Raw genomic sequence first — 21,857 nt, forward strand, 5'->3', positions numbered from 1 at the left:
AGCTGAGGGGATTACATTCCACTGGAATGGTACCTCGTACGTTTTCATATGAAAAATAATGTACTAAGTACCACTCAATCAACTGGATTTCATTGGATAATCAAAGTAAAAGTTTTAGAGTATAAGAAAATCCACAAACTTTTAAAGGTGCTGTAGGTAGGATTGCGAAGATCCAGGACTTAGCCAAAAAATTTGAACATCGACAACTTCGCAGTCCCTCCCCCCTTTCTGCTAAAGCCCAAAACGGTCTCCCAAGCCCCTCCCCCAACAAGGGAGAATGAATGCATGTGCATGAGCAATGATTGACACGCAGTTAGACATGAAATACTAAAACATATCAGTATGAATCAAGCACATGTCACACAATGTGAAATAAGATGAGTTTCCCAACAGGAGAACTGTATGCCATACCAAAGATCCTCTTTGTCTAACCGTCTCTGGCCATACCTACTTTGTTAGACTCTGAGTGGCCTCTTCCGGGGAAAATAAACACCGTGGTGAGGTCCAAACCTTTCTGTGCATGTGACAGAGCCCTCTCTCCATCTGGTGGTCAGGGATGGCAATGCAAAGATGCTTTGCTACCTGCTGGAGAGGGGAGATGGCACAAACAATGGAGATGGAGCTAAAACAATAAAGACACGAAAAATTGTGCGGTTTTTGGAAGTAAAATGACTGATTAGACAAAGTAGCCTAACAGCCCTGCGGCCTGCACACAAATCTGCTCATAACCTGATTTTTAAGGCTTTTTATATTAGAACTATACTGTTGGTCCAGTTGAAGATAGTGGGTATGTTTTTCTCATCCTTGTAGATGTAATTCTCCTCTTGTCTTTGTTACTTGCACAACCCATTTCAGGCCAAGTATCCTTGCTAATCCCTTTTAGAGTTCAATAGCCCTTAGGACTGTTGCAAACAAATAGGCCTACTATATTAGTGGTGTGATAAGTACAGTAAGATTTAATTTACAGTACAGTTTAAAGTACAGTTTTGCTAATGTTAAGGCATCTGTTTAATGCTCTATGTGCTCACTCAATATGCTTACAGCCATGGTCAGAGATGTATAAGAGATAAACAGTTAGCTTGAGCTAGCTATAGTTTGGCTGAGTGTGTAAGGTGACTAAGGTGATTGACAATTAATTAAAATTACAGCCTCAACTCTCCATATTGTACCTGTAAATTCAATTTCCAAAATGAGAGGACCTCCAAACGATATTCTCTCTTTCTCGCTCTCTGTCTGTCTGCGCACACACACAAACGCTCCGGTTCTGGTGGTTGATGAACACAGATATGTGTTGATTAGCTCTCATAACGGGAAAGGTGGGTAACGCATTGCAATGAGTCCATGAGGCTAATGTCTGATTACTCCACATTGTCATTGTGATATTTTGTGATTACATTCTGATTCTGTCAGGTAAATATAGTAGTACAATGTCTTCCTCTGATGTAGAAGTAACCTACACTGTAAGTCAGTAGTAGGGTATACAGGGGAGTTGCATATGAAGTGGTTTGGGGTCCTTCTGTAAGTCATTTTGGGGTACAATTTGGTTTTGAAGAATTCTACAAGCAGCAATACCACAGGCCAAGCAATCAGCCCGTTCCAAACAGGCACATTTTCAACGGGCACTGCACTAGTTATACTAATTATAATAAAAAAAACAAAAAACTTAAAAACCTGTTAAATTTCTCGTTAATGCAATTATCCAATCAACCAATCACATGGCAGCTGCTTCAATGCATTTAGGGGTGTGGTCCTGGTCATTGTTGCCCACGTGTGCATGATGTCAGAGCAAGTCAGGATCAAGTTGGACACAAATCTAACCGGCATGCATTGGGTGGCGATCGCCGGTGATTGATTCCGCGCAGATCTGGCTCATCTCAAACGAGCCTAATCTCATGAACTCTGAACTGAATGTCAGAATGGGAAAGAAAGGTGATCTAAGCAACTTTGAGCGTGGCGTGGTTGTTGGTGCCAGACGGGCTGGTCTGAGTATTTCACAATCTGCTGTGTTACTGGGATTTTCACGCACAACCATTTCTAGGGTTTACAAAGAATGGTCTGAAAAAGGAAAAACATCCAGGATACAGCAGTCCTGGGGGGCGAAAATGCCTTGTTGATGCTAGAGGTCAGAGGAGAATGGGCCGACTGATTCAAGCTGATAGAAGATCAACTTTGACTCAAAAAAACACTCATTACAACTGAGGTATGCAGCAAAGCATTTGTGAAGCCACAACACGCACAACCTTGAGGCGGATGGGCTACACCAGCAGAAGACCCCATCGGGTACCACTCATCTCCACTAAAAGTAGGAAAATGAGGCTACAATTTGCACAAGCTCACCAAAATTGGACAGTTAAAGACTGTAAAAATGTTGCCTGGTCTGATGAGTCTTGATTTCTGTTGAGACATTCAGTTGGTAGAGTCAGAATTTGGCATAAACAGAATGAGAACATGGATCCGTCATGCCCTGTTACCACTGGGCAGGCTGGTGGTGGTGGTGGTGGTGTAATGGTGTGAGGGATGTTATCCTATCAATATGGGCCAACATTTCTAAAGAATGCTTCTAGCACCTTGTTGAATCAATGCCACAAAGAATTAAGGCAGTTCTGAAGGCGAAAGGGGGTCAAACACATTATTAGTAGGGTATTCCTAATAATCCTTTAAGTGAGTGTATATTGTTGATTCATTGCTGTTTTGCTTTTTAATGTGGTAGCCGGTCATTGTGGAGCTTATTCTACCTATTTTATACTTTCACTTAAATCTATGACGCATCATGTTTTTGAGACAATTGTTTCTATATGAAATCTTAAATAAGTAATAGTGGCATAACATGTTAATACTCCTGTACAAGTGCCTCAAAATTGTTCTGAAGTACAGCACTGGAGTAAATACTTTGCCCCAATTATATAAAAAAAAGCGAGTATGCATCTCCATATCTACTAAATGTAGCATTTTCTTTTCCCCAAATGCTGTAAAATGTAGCATTTGTTGTTGCACAAAACTTATTAGCACATTCACTGTTTTACATAAAAAAGACAGACATGTAGTAAAACTTTTATTCATTTTTTTCCAAGTCAAAAACAAACAGAACAAAGATACAGATAATGAGATAATGAACAGATTTTTATACAGTGGCAATTTAAAGTTAAGCCTTCCTTTGCCCAGACACGTGAAATCTTTCCTCAGTTTGAAACCCTGTCTCGCCTTCGGACGCACACTAAATGCACACGCATACACACATTCATACAACCTGGGAGTCCCGATGTCCTGAATTGACTGGACAGCACACAGTTAAGACAACAGGATTAGATGCAAGCATAGTGGACAAAAAAATAAAAATAAAAAAATCAATGTCTGGGGATACATAGGTCCACCACAATATTTACTAAGTGCAATTACCAAACCTGCTTTATCTCAAAGGCCAGAAGATGCAGTCCTTTAAATTCAAGACCATCTTGAAGTTTCAAAAATTCATGACAAATCATTTAAACATTTTCAGAACATAACCCAAAGGATTACTGGCTGTGTTTTATTTCCTCAGGACTCCCAGTCAGACGCCCCCCCCCCCTATGATTCCCCTCATCAGAAGTACGTACACTGGTAGAAAAAAGGAACACTGATTTCTGAAATGAGGATCACTTGTGGATGAAGAGGGAAGAGGGAGGAGGCCCAGCTAGTCCAATAAATTGAGAAACCGCATCGAATTATAAAATGGAACAAGGAGGGAAAGGAAAAAAAATGTTTCCCTTATCAGTTGTACAGACGGTTCCCTAACACAGTCAAACTAGGTTGAGTTGTGAGAAAGCACCCATTTTCCAAAAAGAAAGTTCACACTAATGTAGTGGGTAAGGTTTTTTTTAACAGAGAAGCCAAACGTGCTGTTTTTTTGGTCAACCTCTGCTTAAAAGAAAATACACTGTTCCACGCCATTGTAAAGAAAAAGGCCAACAGAAGGACAAATGTTGCCCTCTGGCGTTCCAAGAAGAAAACCCCGAACAAAGCACTCAACTTTTTTGCCCCTCTACCTTTAACTGAAACACCGTCACAACCTGGTGACAGCATGCAACATGTTAAGTGAAAAGAGCGGTCGCCACCATGGCAAAAAAAAAAAAAAACATTGTTGTGGAGAACGGGGACGAAAACAAAAAGCTCTCCCCTCCGTCCCCTGCCCCTTCATCCACAGTATATGAACATGAGCCTCCTGCAAACAGGTTTACAAAGTCAGCAAAAGCAAACAAGAGAAAAGTAAAAAAAAAAAGAAAAGAAATAAATCTTAATTTTCCTCTATTCATATTCACACGGAATAGTTGTTAACTCTCTTAAATAAATTGAATAGTCCAAATAAACCTGTGTACACATCAGCTATCAGAAATGGAACGAAGATTAGCAAGAAGTGGGAGGGATTTGAAACAATTTAAACCTAAAGCTTGATTAAAATGTTTTAACATGTGCTACTCATGCAAACAATGACAAAAAGCAGCAACGCCATACTAGAGTCCCTCATCCAAGTGTCTCATTTCCTCCTAGAATCAAAACGTAAGACAGAATAATCATTCTGTTTTTTTCTTCTTCATAGAAATCTTTTAATTCCCACTGTCAAGGGAAGAATATTATCTGGAAAAGTTTTTTTTTTCTTTTTTGCTTTTGATGCACAAGTCTCCAAAATGGTAGAGGAAAAGAGGATGCTGGTGGGTGTTTTCATGACATCTTTCAGGTTTTTGTCTTTGGGGTGTGAAGGAGGAAGAGGGGAGGGCGATGGGTACATACACCTATGTAGTTAATGATGTTCAAGAGTGACATTTCTTTTCCGTGCAAGCCAGTTTCTCTCTCCTATCATGTATGTATTTCTGTTGACCATCCAACCTTCTTCTTTGGACATTCTGACCCAACCATTTGAACACATCAAAAACCTTAAGCTCCATCTTTGATCCACAAGATGCCCACTAAAATGGCAGCAACTGTACTTTTACAAAAGCAGCCAAAGATCTCAGAAGATGCACATTGTTGAAATATGCAGTAAACAAAGTCTAAACCTTACCTCCTTGATTTTCTTTAGAGCTTATGCTTTAGTGATAAATAAAATCCACTCTTCAAAAAGGCTTTTGGAAATATGTATGTTTTCCACAACTACACACCCAACATTTGGAGAACGAGAGAGAGACTGGATGCAGCACACTATAAAGTTAAAAGGGGACATTTTCTCCCCGTTACGTGTTCACCACATCTTCCTCTCCTTTTCATTCCCTCTTGGGTTTTGCAGTTTTGCTCCAACACCCCATGGGAATATTAAAAAACTATTTCAAAAGGCAGCCATTTTTCCCTTCAGGCAGAGCAGTCAGGTCTTTCACATAGTAGTTTTAACAATTTCTGGTATTAAGGGGAGGGTCTCAGATGGTCAAGACTGGAGCATAACCGAGGTCCCAAAGGAGAGATTTCCCCAAAAAAAGAAAATAACAATTGGGACCCCTGTGGCTAGAAGTACCGCCACCTCCAGCTGGTTAAAGGCGCTGTCCTTCAGGTGTCCACCCGTGAGGTGACAGGGTTTCTTCAGCGGCCTCCCCTTCTCTTCCGCGGCTCATCAATTGTTCTCCTCGTCGCTGTCTTCGGGGCTGATGGCTGGGCTGTAGGTGGGTGACGTGGGGCTGTATCCAGGGGAGGTGGGGCTGTACGTGGAGCCTTTAGGACTAGTTGGCGAGTACGTGGGAGATGTGGGGGAGTACTTGGGTGAAGTTGGCGAGTAAGTAGGGGAGGTAGGGGAGTATTTGGGGCTGGTGGGGGTGTAAGTGGGGGAGGTGGGGGAGTAGGTTGGAGAGGTGGGGCTGTATTTTGGAGTCGTTGGGGAGTAGGTGGGAGGGGAGTACTTGGGCGACGTCGGGGAGTACTTCGGCGACGTCGGGGAGTACTTCGGAGAGGTGGGGGTGTACTCCGGGGAGCTGGGGCTGTACGAGGGTGAAGTCGGGGTGTATTTGGGGGAGGTGGGGGAGTAGGAGGGAGAGCTGGGGCTGTATGAGGGGGAGCTGGGTGTGTAGGTGGGCGACTGCGGGGTGTAACGTGGACTGGAGGGTGAGTAGGACGGAGAGGTGGGAGAGTACGAGGGCGAGGTTGGGGAGTAGTTGGGGCTGGTCGGGGTGTAGTTGGGGGAGGTGGGGGAGTAAGAGGGCGATGTAGGGGAGTAGGAGGGAGAGGTGGGGGAGTAACTGGGTGAGGTGGGCGTGTAGTTGGGCGATGTGGGGCTGTAGCTTGGGCTGGTCGGCGAGTAGGAAGGAGAGGTGGGTGAGTAGGACGGGGAAGTGGGGGAGTAGGATGGAGAGGTTGGAGAGTAAGAGGGGGAGGTGGGGGAGTAAGAAGGTGAGGTGGGCGAGTAGCTGGGTGACGTGGGGCTGTAGCTCGGGGACGTGGGGCTGTAGCTCGGCGAGGGGTAGGAGAATGGGAGGGGTGTGAAACATCCGAGCTGTAGTTGGGGCTGGTTGGGGAGTAAGAGGGAGAGGTGGGGAGTAGGAGGGCGATGTTGGGGAGTAGCCGGGGCTCTGAGGGGTGTAGCCTCCGGGGGAGCGAGGCTCGTAGGCCGGGGAGGTGGGTGAGTAATTGGGTGACATGGCTCCACCTAAAGAGAAAAACAGAACGGCTTTTAAAGGGTGGAGAAAAATGTTCAACATCACCTACATTACTACTAGAATGCTTTAAAACAAGCTGTAACCTAAAAGAAGGTTTTCCGCGGTGTCTAACCTGGAGATGGGATGTACGGGCTGGCAGGTCCTGGCGATCCCGGAGACCCAGGAGTGGGAGACCAGGCCGGGGAGTAGCCTGGAGAGAAGCCACTTGCGTCTGATGCTGCACTGGGAGAGAAACCTGCTGCTCCGGGGGTCATGCCGCTTCCTGGAGGAAAAACAAAAAAAAGGGGCAAAACTCAGTGAAGGAAACCCCCAAAAAAAAGGCGGGGGGGAGAGCCAAAGTGACCAGAAGATAACACTCACCGACACTGGGGGACCAGGCACCATAGGCCGGTGTTGCTCCTGTGTTCCACGGGGTCATGGCAGGTGACATACCACTCATGGGACTCGGCACAGTGCCAAAGAACATTCCAGTGGCTGCGAATAGGACGGATACAGAACGTAAATATCCTAGCTCTTAACATTCAACAATTATTCAGATTTATAGCCAGCAAACATCTTCCCACTTACGTCCAGCCACGCTGATGCCAGGTATGTTTGTAGGGATCTCCATGCCATATTTACACTTCTCAGCATCCAACAGCAAATCGAAGCATCCTGTACCAGCCGGGGCGAGCTGGCCAAGCATGATGTTCTCCGATACACCCTTCATGGGGTCACTCTCGCCGTGGGATGACGCCTCCATCAACACATCCACCTAGAGGAGGAAATGCAAGACAAGAATAGAATGGTAAGGATATAGTTAATACAATTGTCTAAGTAAGTAAAAAAAATCAGCATTAGTTTAGTAAAAGTAGTGTCTTCGGTTAATTGATGATCGTCTCACCGTCTCCTCAAAGGAGCACTTCATAAGTGGTCCTGTGTCTTGACGGTTGATGCCGTGACGTGTGATGGCCATCAGGTGACCGCGGCAGGTCATGGTGTCACAGAGCAGAGCCAAGTGACGGTAGTTGACGTAGGAACCGTCAAAGGAGATGACGTGGTTCAACTCCCTCTCCAGAGCCTTTCGCACTGCCTCAATTCCCAAGACCTAGAGAGAGAGAGCGCAGAAGAGGAGGGAAAACATAAATGAATATATTTATAATTGTTTTTAAACCTGCTGTAATTCTACTGTTGAGACAAAGCTATTTTTATGCTTTCGCACCGTGAAGATCTCCACAATGTCGTTGGAGGTGGTCCTGACGGGATCTACGTCCTTCTCGCTGAGGACCCTCATGAGGCTCACGCCGTCTGTCTCAAGGATCCACTCCTGCAGGGCCTTGAACTCACCGTCCTCTGTGATGATGATCTTCTTCTTATTGTCAGTCTGAGGCAAGTGCATGTACACCTGGAGGAGAAGGGTGTGACAGTTGACTTATAGCCACAGACAGGTATATCCCTTTTGCTGAATGCTATTATTGGAGTGTGTGTGTGTGTGTGTGTGTGTGTGTGTGTGTGTGTGTGTGTGTGTGTGTGTGTGTGTGTGTGTGTGTGTGTGTGTGTGTGTGTGTGGGCTTGTTTAACTATATCGTGGGGTTCAAAAACCGGGAGTCCAGTTTACTTGTGGGGTCCCCACAACTTTAAAGGGCTGTTGGAGGGTTAAGACTTGGTTTTAGGATTAGGGATAGAATTAGGTTAGGGTGAGGGTAAGGGTTAAGGTTAGGCATTTAGTTGTGATGGTTAAGGTTAGGATAAGGGGCTAGGGAATGCATTATGTCAATGACGGCTCCCCACAAAGATAGTGCCACAAACCTGTGTGTCTGTGTGTGTGTGTGTGTGTGTGTGTGTGTGTGTGTGTGTGTGTGTGTGTGTGTGTGTGTGTGTGTGTGTGTGTGTTCAGTTACCTTGCTGATCTGCTCAATTCCTTGTAGGGTCATGTCTGTCAGCATGTTGGACTCGATGCACCTCAAGAACACGTCATCATCCATTTTGTCCACCACCTCCTCATCCTAGACAAAGAAAATACAGTTATATGATTAACACGCAAACTGACCACAGTGCGTTCATCGTTATTAAATATAACACCAATGCTCACCTCCTGGAACTTGTTCTCATCGCTGTTCATGATTCGGATTCGCAGAACGAGCTTTTCAGCGTTGTCGTCATTGAAAATACAGTTCAAGTCATCTCCAAAACCTTGCAGAAAAAAAAAAGTGTCATGGGGGAGAACCAGCTAGTTTCTGTTCGAGCTACAGGACTACAGAATGTGTACACACAACCCACCTGCGTTGATCTTCTCTGCAATCTGCTCCATAGTCAGCTTGCGATCAGTCATGTGCTTGCGGTCGAGCTCGATGCGCAGCAGCCACGGTGAAATGCGCGTCACGTCAAAGTCGGGCATCTCGTAGTAGACGTTCACCCACTCCTGGTCCTCGGCCACCACCGTGTTCTGGGGGTTGGGGTCGTAGTAGATGGCGGTGTTTGCCGTCACCTATGTTGAAAGGCAAACTTTTAGTCACTGCTTTATATTAGGATGAAATTACTTTTTTGGCAACATGAGAAGGGTTGTGGATTAAAAACTAAATTATTTGGAGGAACTGTCCAATAAATTCTCTCACCTTTCGCAGTGTGGTGTGCTCCAGTCGACAGAGGATGTCCTTGGCCCTCTCAGCGTCACGGGCTGCCTGACCCAGCAGGAAAACAGTCAGCGAGGGGGTTTTGGGCCTCTTGGAGATGTTGATCAACTCCTTTAGACGAGGCACACCGAGTGTTACGTTCTTGGCTGACACACCGGCGTAGTGGAAAGTGTTGAGGGTCATCTGGGTGGCTGGCTCTCCCAGCGACTGAGCAGCCAGAGCGCCAACCATTTCACCTGGGTGGGCCTGGGAACGCAGGAAAACATGAGATTAATCTTGAGAAAAATCTTATCTTCAAAGTTCAGTATTTAAACAAACAAACAAACAAACAAAACAGTCTAGTAGAGATCTGGCAATTCGAAATAAGACAATATCCTAAACTTACAATGGACTGGTTGAATTTGGTCTCAATCTCTCCCAGCAGCCAGTCGAAAGCCTCCGTGGAAAGGCGGAACTCCTGGGTCATGCGTTTGGAGCAGAGTGTGGAGCGCAGGTGGATGTTAAAGAGCAGAGTGGCGTTCTGCTGGGCCTGTCTGCTCAGTGGGTCATCACCATTCACAATCACCAGCTTCTTACTCAGATCCTGAAGACCTGGGAAGTGCAAACACACGCGCCAGGATTGAGATTGATGGCGACAGTGGGGGAAATCCTTGATACTGTGATGCTATAAGAGATCATTGTTTCTCTCTAGCAAAGAGAGGGATTAGGACTTGAACTGTTCTACTTGTAACGTAACACGCAGGGATTCACCAGGTGGCTTTCACATGGCTTTAAGGAACACCTGAGGTCAGGCCACCACCTCCTCGTTCTAATTCGGCAGCTAGTGCTTCTTTCGCATGGTTCACAAAATCCTGTAACTAAATATATGGCGAAGAAACTGAGTCGCAACTTGGCTGCACGAGTTCATTTTAACGAGAATAAACAGTGAGCTGTAATCTGTTCTTTGGTCAATCGGTTATTTTTGATCTTACCCTCGACCACCCTTAGAGGATTGAGGTCTGTTGGGGTTCGAGTGTTGATGCGGAAGATCTTCTGAGCGTTCCAGATCATTCTGTCCAAGTTGCATGGCAGCACCACCTGCAGACGAGGATAAATTGCAGTATATGAATATTTTTGATTTCACATGGCGGACCAAGACACTACTTGTGGACGCAGAGGTGCGTCTACAAAATGTGAGCACACACCTTACTGTCCCCGGTGGGGAAAATGGCTCGGAGGACCTCCCTGTCCTCCTTCATCTTGTCAAACTCCTTCTCCAAGGAACTCTGCACGTTGGCATTTGTCAGCACGTCTTTTACTACATCTTCCTGCAGCATCCGCCTAAGCGCTCGCTCATTGGTGCAATCAAACTTAAACCTAGACAGAAAATGAGAAGGCGTTAAGCCGTTAATTATAGACAATTAAACAACATTATGCACATAGTTGAGTAAAGTTACAGCGCGTTTGGGACTAAAACACCCTATCAGTAATCACAAATCCATATAAGCTACTGGAAAGCGACTTTGAGATCAAATTTATACAAATATCTCAATCAATGAAGGGTTTTTTGTCCATTAAGGCCGAACATCATTAAACTAAGAAACTAATTGTCAAAGAAAACACAATGCTCCAATTCTCTGAGCTGATGGGTGTGTGACTTACTTCTTTTCAAAGGCCTTGTGCGAGGGTTTGAGTGTTGCCACGTTTTGGAACTCGACATTCTCTCCTGCCAGGCCGTCCTCACCGTAACGCAGCTGAACCACCTGGTTGATGGAGTTACGCACCGTGCCATCATACTTCACCATCACCGACTCCATGGACTTGATCAGACGACGCTGGATGTAACCTGGTGGGGTACAGATTTACCACGTTAAAAACTAAAAAGGCTTTTTTGTTGTTGGACAGGTTTAGGTCTAAGAGTCTACTAATTATAATAAAAAAAAAAAAAAGTTACTAAAAGCAAGTCCTTGTATATAATATATCCTGACTCTTCTTGCACTCTCCCACCCAGCTGCCTGGAATTACCAGTCTCAGCAGTCTTGACAGCTGTGTCGATCAGACCCTCTCTGCCTCCCATGGCGTGGAAGAAGAACTCTGTTGGAGTCAGGCCAGCCAGGTAGGAATTCTCCACAAAGCCTCTACTCTCAGGACCGTAGTCATCCTTAATGAAGTGAGGCAGCGTGCGGTGTTTGAAGCCGAAGGGGATTCGTTTACCCTCCACGTTCTGCTGCCCCACCACAGCAATAACCTGAATAAGGAGGTAAGGCGGGAAAGAGATGTCAACGATCATGTGAATCAAAGCCATCATTCATCTACTGTGAGGTAGTGATAGTTAAAGGGATTATTTTACCTGGGAGATGTTAATCTTTGAGCCCTTAGAACCAGCCACCACCATGGACTTGAAGTTGTTGTACTCAGACAGAGACTTCTGGGCTGAGGATCCCGTTTTGTCACGAGCATCGTTGAGGATACGATTCACCTGGTTCTCAAAAGTCTGCCTCAGTGTGTTACCAGGGGTCGGCTCCAGCTCGTTGTTGTGGGCTTTCTCGATGACCTGGCAGACAAAACGCAAAGGGAATATGTAACTTTTCTATTTGTAATTTCTGCTAAAAAAAATAAAACAAAAAAACAGTGGAATTATGTTGAAATAACACAATCTGAGATGTTGGTGACCATACAAATACTTTGTGCTTACTTCTATCACATCCTGTTTGGCTTTCTTGATGGTGTTCTGGATGTCAAGGTAGGTCTTGGCATCAGCAATGGAGTCACCAATACCAATGGAATGACCTAAAGAAAATATCACGAGGAAACTTGTAAATATTAGACAAAACATCACTCAATACTACTGACATAAAGCAAAAAATGTTTGTTCATTTACCCTCGATGAGCAGCCAGTTGTTGACCACAGTCTGGATGTTGGAGTAGAAGAGTCTGGTGATGTCGTGGCCCATCTCCAGGTAGGAGATGTGGACGAGGGAGCCGGCTGAGGTTCCCAGAGATTTCTTACACAGGATGCCCATGATCAACTCCCCGTTCTCCACTATGACCTGTGTGAATGAGTTGAATGTGGGGTCACTTGCACGGTCGTTCATTATCAGTCTTTTATCTATACATGATCAATGAGGGACTTGTACCTTGGTGTCCCCAGGTGAGATGTGTTTGTAAGGGCCACTGTCTTCTTCGTCAGGATGGGTGCTGTGTGTGCGGACCACATTAATGTGTCCGGGAATGATTAGGCTGAAGATCTGCTTGCCTGTCCAAAGAGGACGGGGCTTGAGGATGGCTGGCTGAGGCACTTTCCCGTCCCAAGTGGACAGGAACATGAGCAGGTTCATTACTTCACCCTGTGGTGTGGAAATGCAGTTTTGAGACCCTTTTCAGACCAGAAAAAGCAGCAGCTGGTGACCCCGTAACAATCTCCTTACCCTCTCTAAAAAGACATCTCGTTTGGTGAATTTGCGGACAGCTGTGAGGGTGTCCTGCACGATACCCATGACGGGCCTGTTGGACTGGGGTGTGACGATCATACGCGGCACCATGGCCAGCTCCTGAATCTCTGCCCTCGTCTCGAGGGACTGGGGCAGGTGGAGGTTCATCTCATCCCCGTCAAAGTCAGCATTGTATGGGGTGGTGACACTGGAGGGAGCCGAGAGGATAGGATGTTAGAACAGCTACACCGCATAGGTAACTCATTTCAGTCAGGGATAATATAAAAAGTGACAGGAATTTGCAAAGACCAAAGTCTTACAGTCCAAAAATCACTATGATGTAACATTAATGTAACACAAGTTTGATTTAAGACATCAAAATGCATTCACAATTACCTAAAATCGTGACTTTAATTGTCATTGCCTGGGTACTATGCCAAAATCTGAAGAATAATGATTAAATAAATGATTTATCTATAAATCGTCTATTTCAACAGAAACATATTCATATAAGTCACCTAAGGTTGAGTCGAAACGTGGACCACGGCAGAATTCGCACCCTGTGCCCCATCATGGACATTTTATGTAGTGTAGGCTGTCTGTTGAAGATGATGATGTCACCGTCACACATATGTCTTTCCACCTAAACAGATAAAAATGTTAGTTTTAAACGATCATCTAACAAGATAGTTTCAGCAGTAGACACCGCTCTAGAGCTGCTATATGCATTTTAATCTTGCCTTGTAGCCAATCTGCAGGTGAAGGTCACTTGGTTTAGGGTGGAATCGCAGGTCAATTCTGTCTCCATTGTCACGGATGATGTATTTGGCTCCTGGGTACTGGCTGTTGCCTCTTCGCACCAGCTCTTGTAATCTAGGATGGTCATCAGAATGAATTGGCTGACATCACATTTCATAAAAATGCTTTTGGAATACAGTTTTGTTGTGCATTACAGAAAGTTTAATCAGCTAACTTCTTCGCAGTACCTGTCAATATTAAAGGGTGTGACAATTTCTGGGAAGGTCATATTGGCTGCAATGGATCGTGGTACGCCCACTTGGTCGATTTGCAGGTTGGGGTCTGGGGTGATGACAGTTCGGGCGGAGAAGTCCACACGCTTGCCCATGAGGTTACCTCGGACTCGCCCCTCTTTCCCCTTTAGACGCTGTTTTAAGGATTTGAGAGGGCGGCCAGACTTTTGCATTGCCTGTGAAAGGAAAAATGTAATTCAAGCACCATAGAAATAATATGCAAAAATGCAGTGCAGAAAACTGTATTTCAGACTATCTTCCATTGAATCTTGTACTGGCACAAATCTAACTATATTAAAAGGCATCTGGGAAGTGCACACATACCCTTGGCAGGCCTGGCAATTCGTTGTCCACCATGGTGGCTACATGAAACTGGAGCAGTTTGACATCCTCAGCTATGACATGAGCTGCAGCACCACTCTGCTCGTTTCTTCTCAGCTGGTTGTTGATTTTGACTATGTCAGCCAGCTTGTGGGTCAAGTCATCCTTTAAAACAGAAGTCAATTGATTTGTTGTTGTCTCTTTTTTTTTTTTTTTATACACAGCTCTAAAACATGCAGGAACAAAATATGCAGTGTAACAACACAACAAAACAATCAGTCTGAAGGATATATTCCTTTACCTGGTTGCGAGCAGAACCCTGCATTACTACAGCAGGTCTGACAGCCAGTGGAGGCACAGGCAACACAGTTACAATCATCCATTCTGGTCGGGCAAACTTGGGGTCCATGCCCAAGATGACGTCCTCTTCATCAGAGATGCGCTTGAAGATCTCATGCACACGCTCAGGACTCAGCAGGATTTTCTTCTCCTGTGAATCCTCATTAACGTGCTTCCACTCGGCATACAACTCCAAGCCAGAGCGTCTGATACGTGGCTGGTAGCGCCCACAGCCACCATGGCCCTACATAAGTCACATTGAAGGAAATGAAAGCAAAAGCATAAGTAAGCAAACAAGTTGGGCAGTGCTGTGAATGTAGAGAACCAAAATGCAAATTAACTTTGACAAAAAGATTGCACCCATATACCTTCTCCTTGGTAATGTCCTCCTCAGTCTCCTGCTGTTCCATTCCAAATTTGTTGTCCATCTCCTCCCCTCCTTCACAGATATTTTTTCCTTTGCACAGCTCGTACACATGTGTCAAGCGTTTCCTGGGCTGCCCTTTAGATTTTATCAGGATGTCTTTGATCTTTGGATTGTTCTGGAGGTAGCAGGGATGAGAGAAAGATGAACATCAAAAGCTATGAGCAAGACTGAAATTATACTTTTTTACATTACATGTAATTTAGCTGATGCTTTCATCCAAAGAGACTTACAATTGCTATATATGTCGGAGGCTGCACGCCTCTGGAGCAACTATGGGTTAAGCGTCTTGCTCAGGGACACATCGATTGATGTATCGCAGTGGGAATTGAACCCAGATCTCCCACATATTATTATCGTGAAGTACAGAAATATGCTGAATATACTTACTGAATCCACTAATAGCTTAGAGCAAAAGAAGCAGACACATCGAAGAACCTTCATTATCTTTGTTACGAAGCCAACATGGAAAACTGGCTTTGCCAGTTCTATGTGCCCAAAGTGGCCAGGACATTCTGTCATGTTGCCTGAGGAAACAAAAAACATGTTTGTCATTAAGTAAGGACATCAGATAGGGACAGCAGCCAACTGATTAATAATACATTTCTGCATGAAATGCTAACATGACATTATACCTGCACATGTCTGACATCTTCCAGTTCGTTCTATGACCCCTTGTCTTGGGTCCATAAGGCCACCAAGTTTAGGACGTCCTCCTTCTGTGGTTTCGGGGTATTTGATTCCCCCTTCTGTAACCGACATCCGTTTCTGGGGAGAAATACATCATATTTATAAATTTATGCTACAATAATCAGCAGTTGATCATCTATCCACAGTGTTAGAATATAAATGCCTCTACACATTTGTGAGTTATATTCAAATGAACAGTCATCCACATCGATGATAGATTCTTAATGTCTATAAACCATGAAATTACTTAAAATACCGGATATCAAAAATGTAGACAAATCAAAGTTTTTCCAACGGTAACGTCAGCTAAATGTGGCTAAAAACTATATGAAACGTTATGCTCAATAACATAATCTAGCATTCATTAATCAATTAAACGCCCAATCCTGAGTTAAAGAAAACATGCATTTCGGACTTTTTTGAAGTACCCTTTTATTCATTTAATGTGAGAAAACAAACCAATGCGTACAATGCGACCAGTGGTAAAACCAAGCGAGCTGTGTACATAACGATAAACTATAAAGTAAGCTAAATTTCTATTTGCTGATGGGCCTACAAGGTACATTGCATAAATACAAAGGGGGTTTAATTCATGTGATAGCATGGATCATTTTTGAGAATGTTGTGCTTAAAGTTTTTTAAACTTCCTGCAACATGCTAGTTAGCACAAGCTCCAGCCTGGCACAGCTAGTTAGCTAGGCTAGGCTAACAGCGAGCATGTTCCGTTGTAAACAGAACCATGTCTTTGCCACATATGTTAAAGTACAAGATTAGTCAAGAAACTGCAAGACTGACGTGTGATCTGTTCGAGTATTAATAAAATACCCCACTCCCCCCAAATAGAAAACCTACAAGCTCATCTGGGCTGATGATGCCGAATTGAACTCTCTTGATCGTGCGCAATGGGCATGCGCTGTCGCCGGAGGGCGGTCCGTGCATCCTGTCTATTCAAAGAGACGCGTCCTTCCTCGGCACGCCGCTTTGTGAGCAGGAGCAGGCTTTAAATTGTCACCACGACTCTGGTCCGGCCGCCAACGGTGACCGGAAAGTCTCCGAAGGTGATATCCCAGGAACCTCTGCTGTCGGTTACCTTTATAGCCGAGTTATTTGTGTTTTGGTCCTAAGTAAAATGGCTACCGACTGTTCCCTTCCCCTTTTCTGATCTACTCTCCGGAGCGCTCTAAGCGCTTCTGAACATGAAGCTGTTCAACGCTTGGTTATATAGACTGAGTGCATACTACGGGGTTGCACACTCACAAAGACAGGGGCAGACTCTTTAGAAGGTGGGACATGGATCTCTGTAGTAAAACGCTCATTGGCCATTCAAGACAGTGAAATGAATAATTAATTTTATCACACGTACAGCCAATTAGAGAGCACGTTATTTTATTTAACGAATCGGAACTAAAGGCGGACGTCAATTGAACCTAGACTCATCCCGATTGGTTTTATTAAAACAGAGTAGGCGGTGCGGCGTATATTTTGCATGCAATATATGAATATTCAACTGAAATCCTGTCGATTCGTCCGTTTTCTTATTAATATTGAGGAGTACAAAATAGATGACCAATGGCTGCGAAGAAAAGATCCTTCTTAGAATCATTTCAACAAAACCCACCCTGCTTCCGATATTTGCCGAGTGTGGCCGATGTGAATTTCTTCCCTCAGAGCAAAAATAAAAAAAATCTCTGTCCTCCCGTTCGTCTCGCTCTAGATCAGCCTGGGCTCTAAGAAAAGAGGCTCAGGGCTGAGGCCTGTTAAGACCTTTGATTAAACAGGAGGAAATGGTCGAAATACATAATATTTTCACCTCAAAACACTGTATCGTGGATTATTTTTGAGCTACTTTGGAAACACATCGAATTTTCGGTTTTTCTTCCTCTGCATTTTTGGATCTCTGGGACTTTGTTGCAAGCCTCGGACTCGCCTGAGAGCGATGTCCAGAGAGTGGACTGGATTTTCCGTACGCCCTGTAGGAAAGTCTGGGGAAGCCTTAAGTGTTCGTTTAACATTTGTTTTTAAACAGCTGTTGAGGATTTTTACATGAACATGTTCTGCATGTAATATATATATAGTTATCGTGTTCAGTTGTTCTTGTGTTTTTAATATTTTTGTTCAAATGTAAAACATTGTCGTAGGCCACGATTCTATAGCAGTCTGGTCGTTTTGGCGGTTTTAGCTCGGTATTTATTTAAATGGCCACTAACTTCAGTTACAAGTAATTTAATGTTAACGTTAGCAGCCAGCTGAATACGGGTTTAAATACTAAACGCTCAAATGTTGCTTTCTTAGCGTTAACGTTACAGCTTGTGATCTGACTAGTTTGCCGACAACGACGGTAACGTTAATCTGTTCCCTGAGGTTTGCTGTACACCTTTTCACCATGAATTGTGTAACGTTTCTTCTAGCTTGGGAAGTAATATTTTCGTCGTTTAGCTAGCTAAGTATGCTCAGAAGATGTCTTTGTGTAGCTAAGCTAAAGCCATAGATATAAGCTAAAGCAGCCTGATGGTTTAGTCTTGTAGCTACATAACGTTAAGTGAATGCGATTTTTTTTCCTAGGATGGCGAAGGTATATCCCGCCCTACCCTCTCTGATTGGCTTACCCTTAAAATGTCCCGCCCTGCTCTACCTTACTCTGTCTCTGATTGGCTTACCCTGAAATTCTTACCTTAACCCTAACCAATCCAACTCCTTTTGCCTAACCTTTACCAACCTGCCTTCGCCATCCTAGGAAAAAAAAGTGGCTTACGGTGGGACATAGCTAGCTAGCTAGCTAAGTAAATCCCTGATTTTGCCAGTCAACTTTTGTTTTAGTGTTAAGGTTGTATTAGATGGGTTTTGTTTACAGTGGCAATGTGTTATATCGTTGCCACGAGGACAACAGTATAGGTTATAATAGCTAGCATAGTTGGACATTAGCGCCCAACATGGCGGTGTTTGACAATATGCTTCTTGTTGTGAACGAGAAAGATGGAGTCTGGGGTATTCTTGCTGCCTAACTTGACCGGCTACATAGCTGCACATTTTCAGAAAATGTTGAACTCCTTGACAAAATAAGGAGCGACTGTATATATGTTTTATCTAACTAATTTTAACGTGATAGGATATAGCTAGTTTCGAAACTGCTTGGAAGTTTGCTAGCCAGTATCAAGTGTCTGGACTCTTCGTCGAAGTTGAAGCCATTTTGCTAGCTAACTACGTGCATATTAGTCTGTTATAGGAAGTATATGGTTGCTGTTTAGTCAATAGGCTGTTTGTACAGTGAATATGACAATGGAGGTATTCTACCCTCTAAGTCAATCTTTTGACGAACGTTACTTAAAGCTTAGGTGCTAACGTTATAGGTAAGTACTGTTACCGGGGACTAGGAGATGCCATTAGCTTGTTACACAATAGACTTATCCGGTTAGCTCTCGTTAGTTGTGCCCAAGGGAAGGGAACACGTTTGCCCGGTGTAAATGGCTATATAAATGTCCAAAAGCAGAACGGATCACTGTGTTTATATATATATATATATATATATATATATCTCCATTTGAGAGCCATATCTCCATTGTCCCATTCAAGCAGCGTTGTATTTGCACAAGGTGCTGAAATGTTTCTCTTGACTGTTTGTTCATTTTGTCTTCATACATTTAACGTTAAAGTGGAAGTAAAAGCTACACTGGTTGAACCACATGTCAATCTCTCCGTGCTATGTTGCATAAACTCCATCTGATGTAGCTAGTGTTTAAATGTGAAATGTAATAGCTATGTAACAGTGCTAAAAAAACGTTGTTACATCTTTTTTACTGCCTTTTGTTTAAATAAAGACACTGAACCAATATGCTGGACGGTGGGGTTGTTTTATTCTTGAGTATTTCATTTTAACAGTCATATAAAAATATTACGTCCATGTTAAGTGGGACAGCTTAGTGTTTATGTGCTGCTACCAGCATGGACATGCTTCTTTGCCATATATTATATATATTTTTGGCAGGTCCAGCAGAGGAAGGCAGCATTCAAGCCCAGAAGCTAGGAAAGATGCCACATCTGCAGTATCCTTATGGAGTCGAACCATATTTTTTGAGTTATTTTAATAAACTGAAAGAACTACGTGCACGTCAGGTTAACATACGTAGAATAATGTGACAGTGAATCACTTTGTTCACCATGTGCCATGCAATACCATGACTATACAAAGGACTCTTTATTGACCAGCTGGCTCCCTCCTCTGGCTCATATTGAGAATGATCAGCGTTGCATAGACATTGCACAACGACGTTTTCAATGCGGAAGCGAGTCCCACCAGGCTGTCAAACGTGCCCCCTCTACTGCTGCAAGGAGGTTAGTGCATAAAGGCTTCACTGTGTCCGGTTTAAGTCTGAAGTTTGCTGGGAATTCGTCCGCGTTTTGAATAGTTGGAAAATCTACAGTATGTTTGTAACGTTAAAGGATTTCTGCAGAAGGTTTGCATCATATCGGAAGCAATTGCCTCTGATTTTCCCAACATTTGCGGATTAAAAGTGAAATGTATACACCTCAATCTGGTAAGTGCTTGTATGCCTACTATACGGTGCATGTTAAGATTGCGGTCAGGTTAAAGTGACAGCTTGTAAGAACCTTAAACACCATAAGGTTCCTAATTGACATACTGTGTATATATTGCAGTGTAGTCTGTGTACATTTACTCAGTTACTGTACTTATAGTGTTTGAGGTATTTGTATTTTGCTCGAGTTTTTCCATTTTATGAGTCTTTATACTGTGACTACATTACAGTTTAAAGTGGTAAATTTATACATGCAAAACATTCTTTTTTTATTTTTTTTAAATGGATGCCATGATATACATTTGTTAAAATTTGCCCAACCTCGACCCACTATAGCTGTAAAAACTACTTTCATGGTCCTCTAATAATATAATAGGAGCCATTTGGTATAATACGTACTTTTGATACGTAAAGTAGCCTATATTCTGCTGGTAACACTTGTGTAATTTTACTTGAGTAACATTTTAAATGCATGACTTTAACATGTTACTTCTGAGTAGTTTTACACTATTGTATTATTACCTTTACAGCATATGGTTTCTTCTTACACCTGTACTGCAATTTAAACATGTAAGTTTACTTTAAACTGCGTGTTTGCAAGAACTTAAAAAGCCTTAAAATGTGTGAAATTATGATTTCAAATTTTAAGGCACTAAATGCTTATAACAGTTTATTACAGTTTGTTCTATTATTTCATGTGTTGTATTAGTGAGAATCCTACTGTTGACTTACCTTCTGATGTGTTTAGATTTGCCTACATTTTCTGTTATTTCAGTGATGGAATAGTCCACATTTATTATTCTAATTGATTCAAAGTGGTATTTTAAAGTGCTGAAAAAGTCAAATCCCTGATAACATTAGGCCTTGAAGTTGATGGTTTTGGCAGTTGGTATAATTAGGTATCATTTTTTGTTCCTGCCTCAGCAGTTCATACAAATGTATATAGCATGTGCTTTCCTTCGAGAGGCATTAATTCCCGGAAGGGGTGAGGATTCATGTATCTAGGGGGAGCTCTTGTCTGTTGATGTCAGAGCCTGACAGTGTTTCAGGGGTTGGTGGGGAGTTAGGGAAGGGGGAGCTTTGTAGCACAATAAAGTAGGCGAACACGGAGGCAGGGTGAGACAGACAGGCAGATGCAAAGCATGATGGGAGGAAACTTATTTATTTTCATATTATTTTCACGAAGCTAAAATACAGCAATGAAATCGAAGCCATTGTACCTGAATCAACCTAAAACTGGTTAAAACTGGCTTTTAAAACAATTCTTTTGTACAACTAATCTCAAAAACTAACGCTAAGGCAACATGCAGGCTGGATGCTGATATGCTGTTGTTGTTGTTTGAAAACATTCCTGCTGACCATGAAATGGAGATTTTTATAGGCCCGGGTAAAGTTTGTGAATCAGATTCTGGGAACTTATTGCTGTAAAAATAACCAATCCTAGTCTAAGGTATCAGCCCACATATACTGTATGTACCATCAAAAAATAGACAACAAACTGGTAGGAAATGCTAGTCATTGCGTTTTTGTGTGTAGTTTTTGCATACAAATTAACAATGAATCGCCTGTTATATCAATAAAAAAGAATCAGTTTTAGTCTTCATTTCTACTCAAATTATGCACCAGGATGTTGTTTTGTAATAAAAATGGGTGACGCAGAGTCGGAGGCATGCTCTGAGAGCCCATTGGAACAGGCCGGCCCATTTCTGTCCGCAAGAGAATGTCCTGTTCTTTGGGTGTTTGTTTTGGCTGATGTCAGCCCCTGCCAAGCGTCTTCATCTTTCCTTTATCCTTCCTTTTATCATCCACACACCCTTTCAGACTTTCCAAATTTTCCTCTACTCTCTTTTACACATGATTCTTTTTAGGCAGTTAATTTGTAGAGAA

General features: G+C 43.3%; 1 protein-coding gene across 1 annotated transcript; it reads right to left on the minus strand.

Moving 5' to 3' along the window:
* Positions 1–5,378: 5,378 nt before the first annotated feature.
* Positions 5,379–16,377, minus strand: polr2a (RNA polymerase II subunit A). Its single transcript, XM_039822506.1, is given in 31 exon segments — positions 5,379–6,414; positions 6,417–6,491; positions 6,494–6,601; positions 6,724–6,873; positions 6,972–7,085; positions 7,179–7,365; positions 7,495–7,698; positions 7,813–7,995; positions 8,492–8,596; positions 8,683–8,783; positions 8,871–9,078; positions 9,206–9,469; positions 9,609–9,814; positions 10,195–10,300; positions 10,408–10,579; positions 10,865–11,048; positions 11,228–11,450; positions 11,553–11,756; positions 11,898–11,992; positions 12,084–12,252; positions 12,340–12,549; positions 12,631–12,841; positions 13,152–13,276; positions 13,374–13,506; positions 13,620–13,840; positions 13,989–14,150; positions 14,287–14,568; positions 14,693–14,866; positions 15,139–15,275; positions 15,384–15,516; positions 16,291–16,377. Coding segments are annotated over 31 exon segments (5,772 nt in total). The 3' UTR covers positions 5,379–5,575.
* Positions 16,378–21,857: the final 5,480 nt, after the last annotated feature.

The sequence above is a fragment of the Perca fluviatilis genome, chromosome 14 (assembly GCF_010015445.1).
Source record: "Perca fluviatilis chromosome 14, GENO_Pfluv_1.0, whole genome shotgun sequence".
NCBI lineage: Eukaryota > Metazoa > Chordata > Actinopteri > Perciformes > Percidae > Perca > Perca fluviatilis.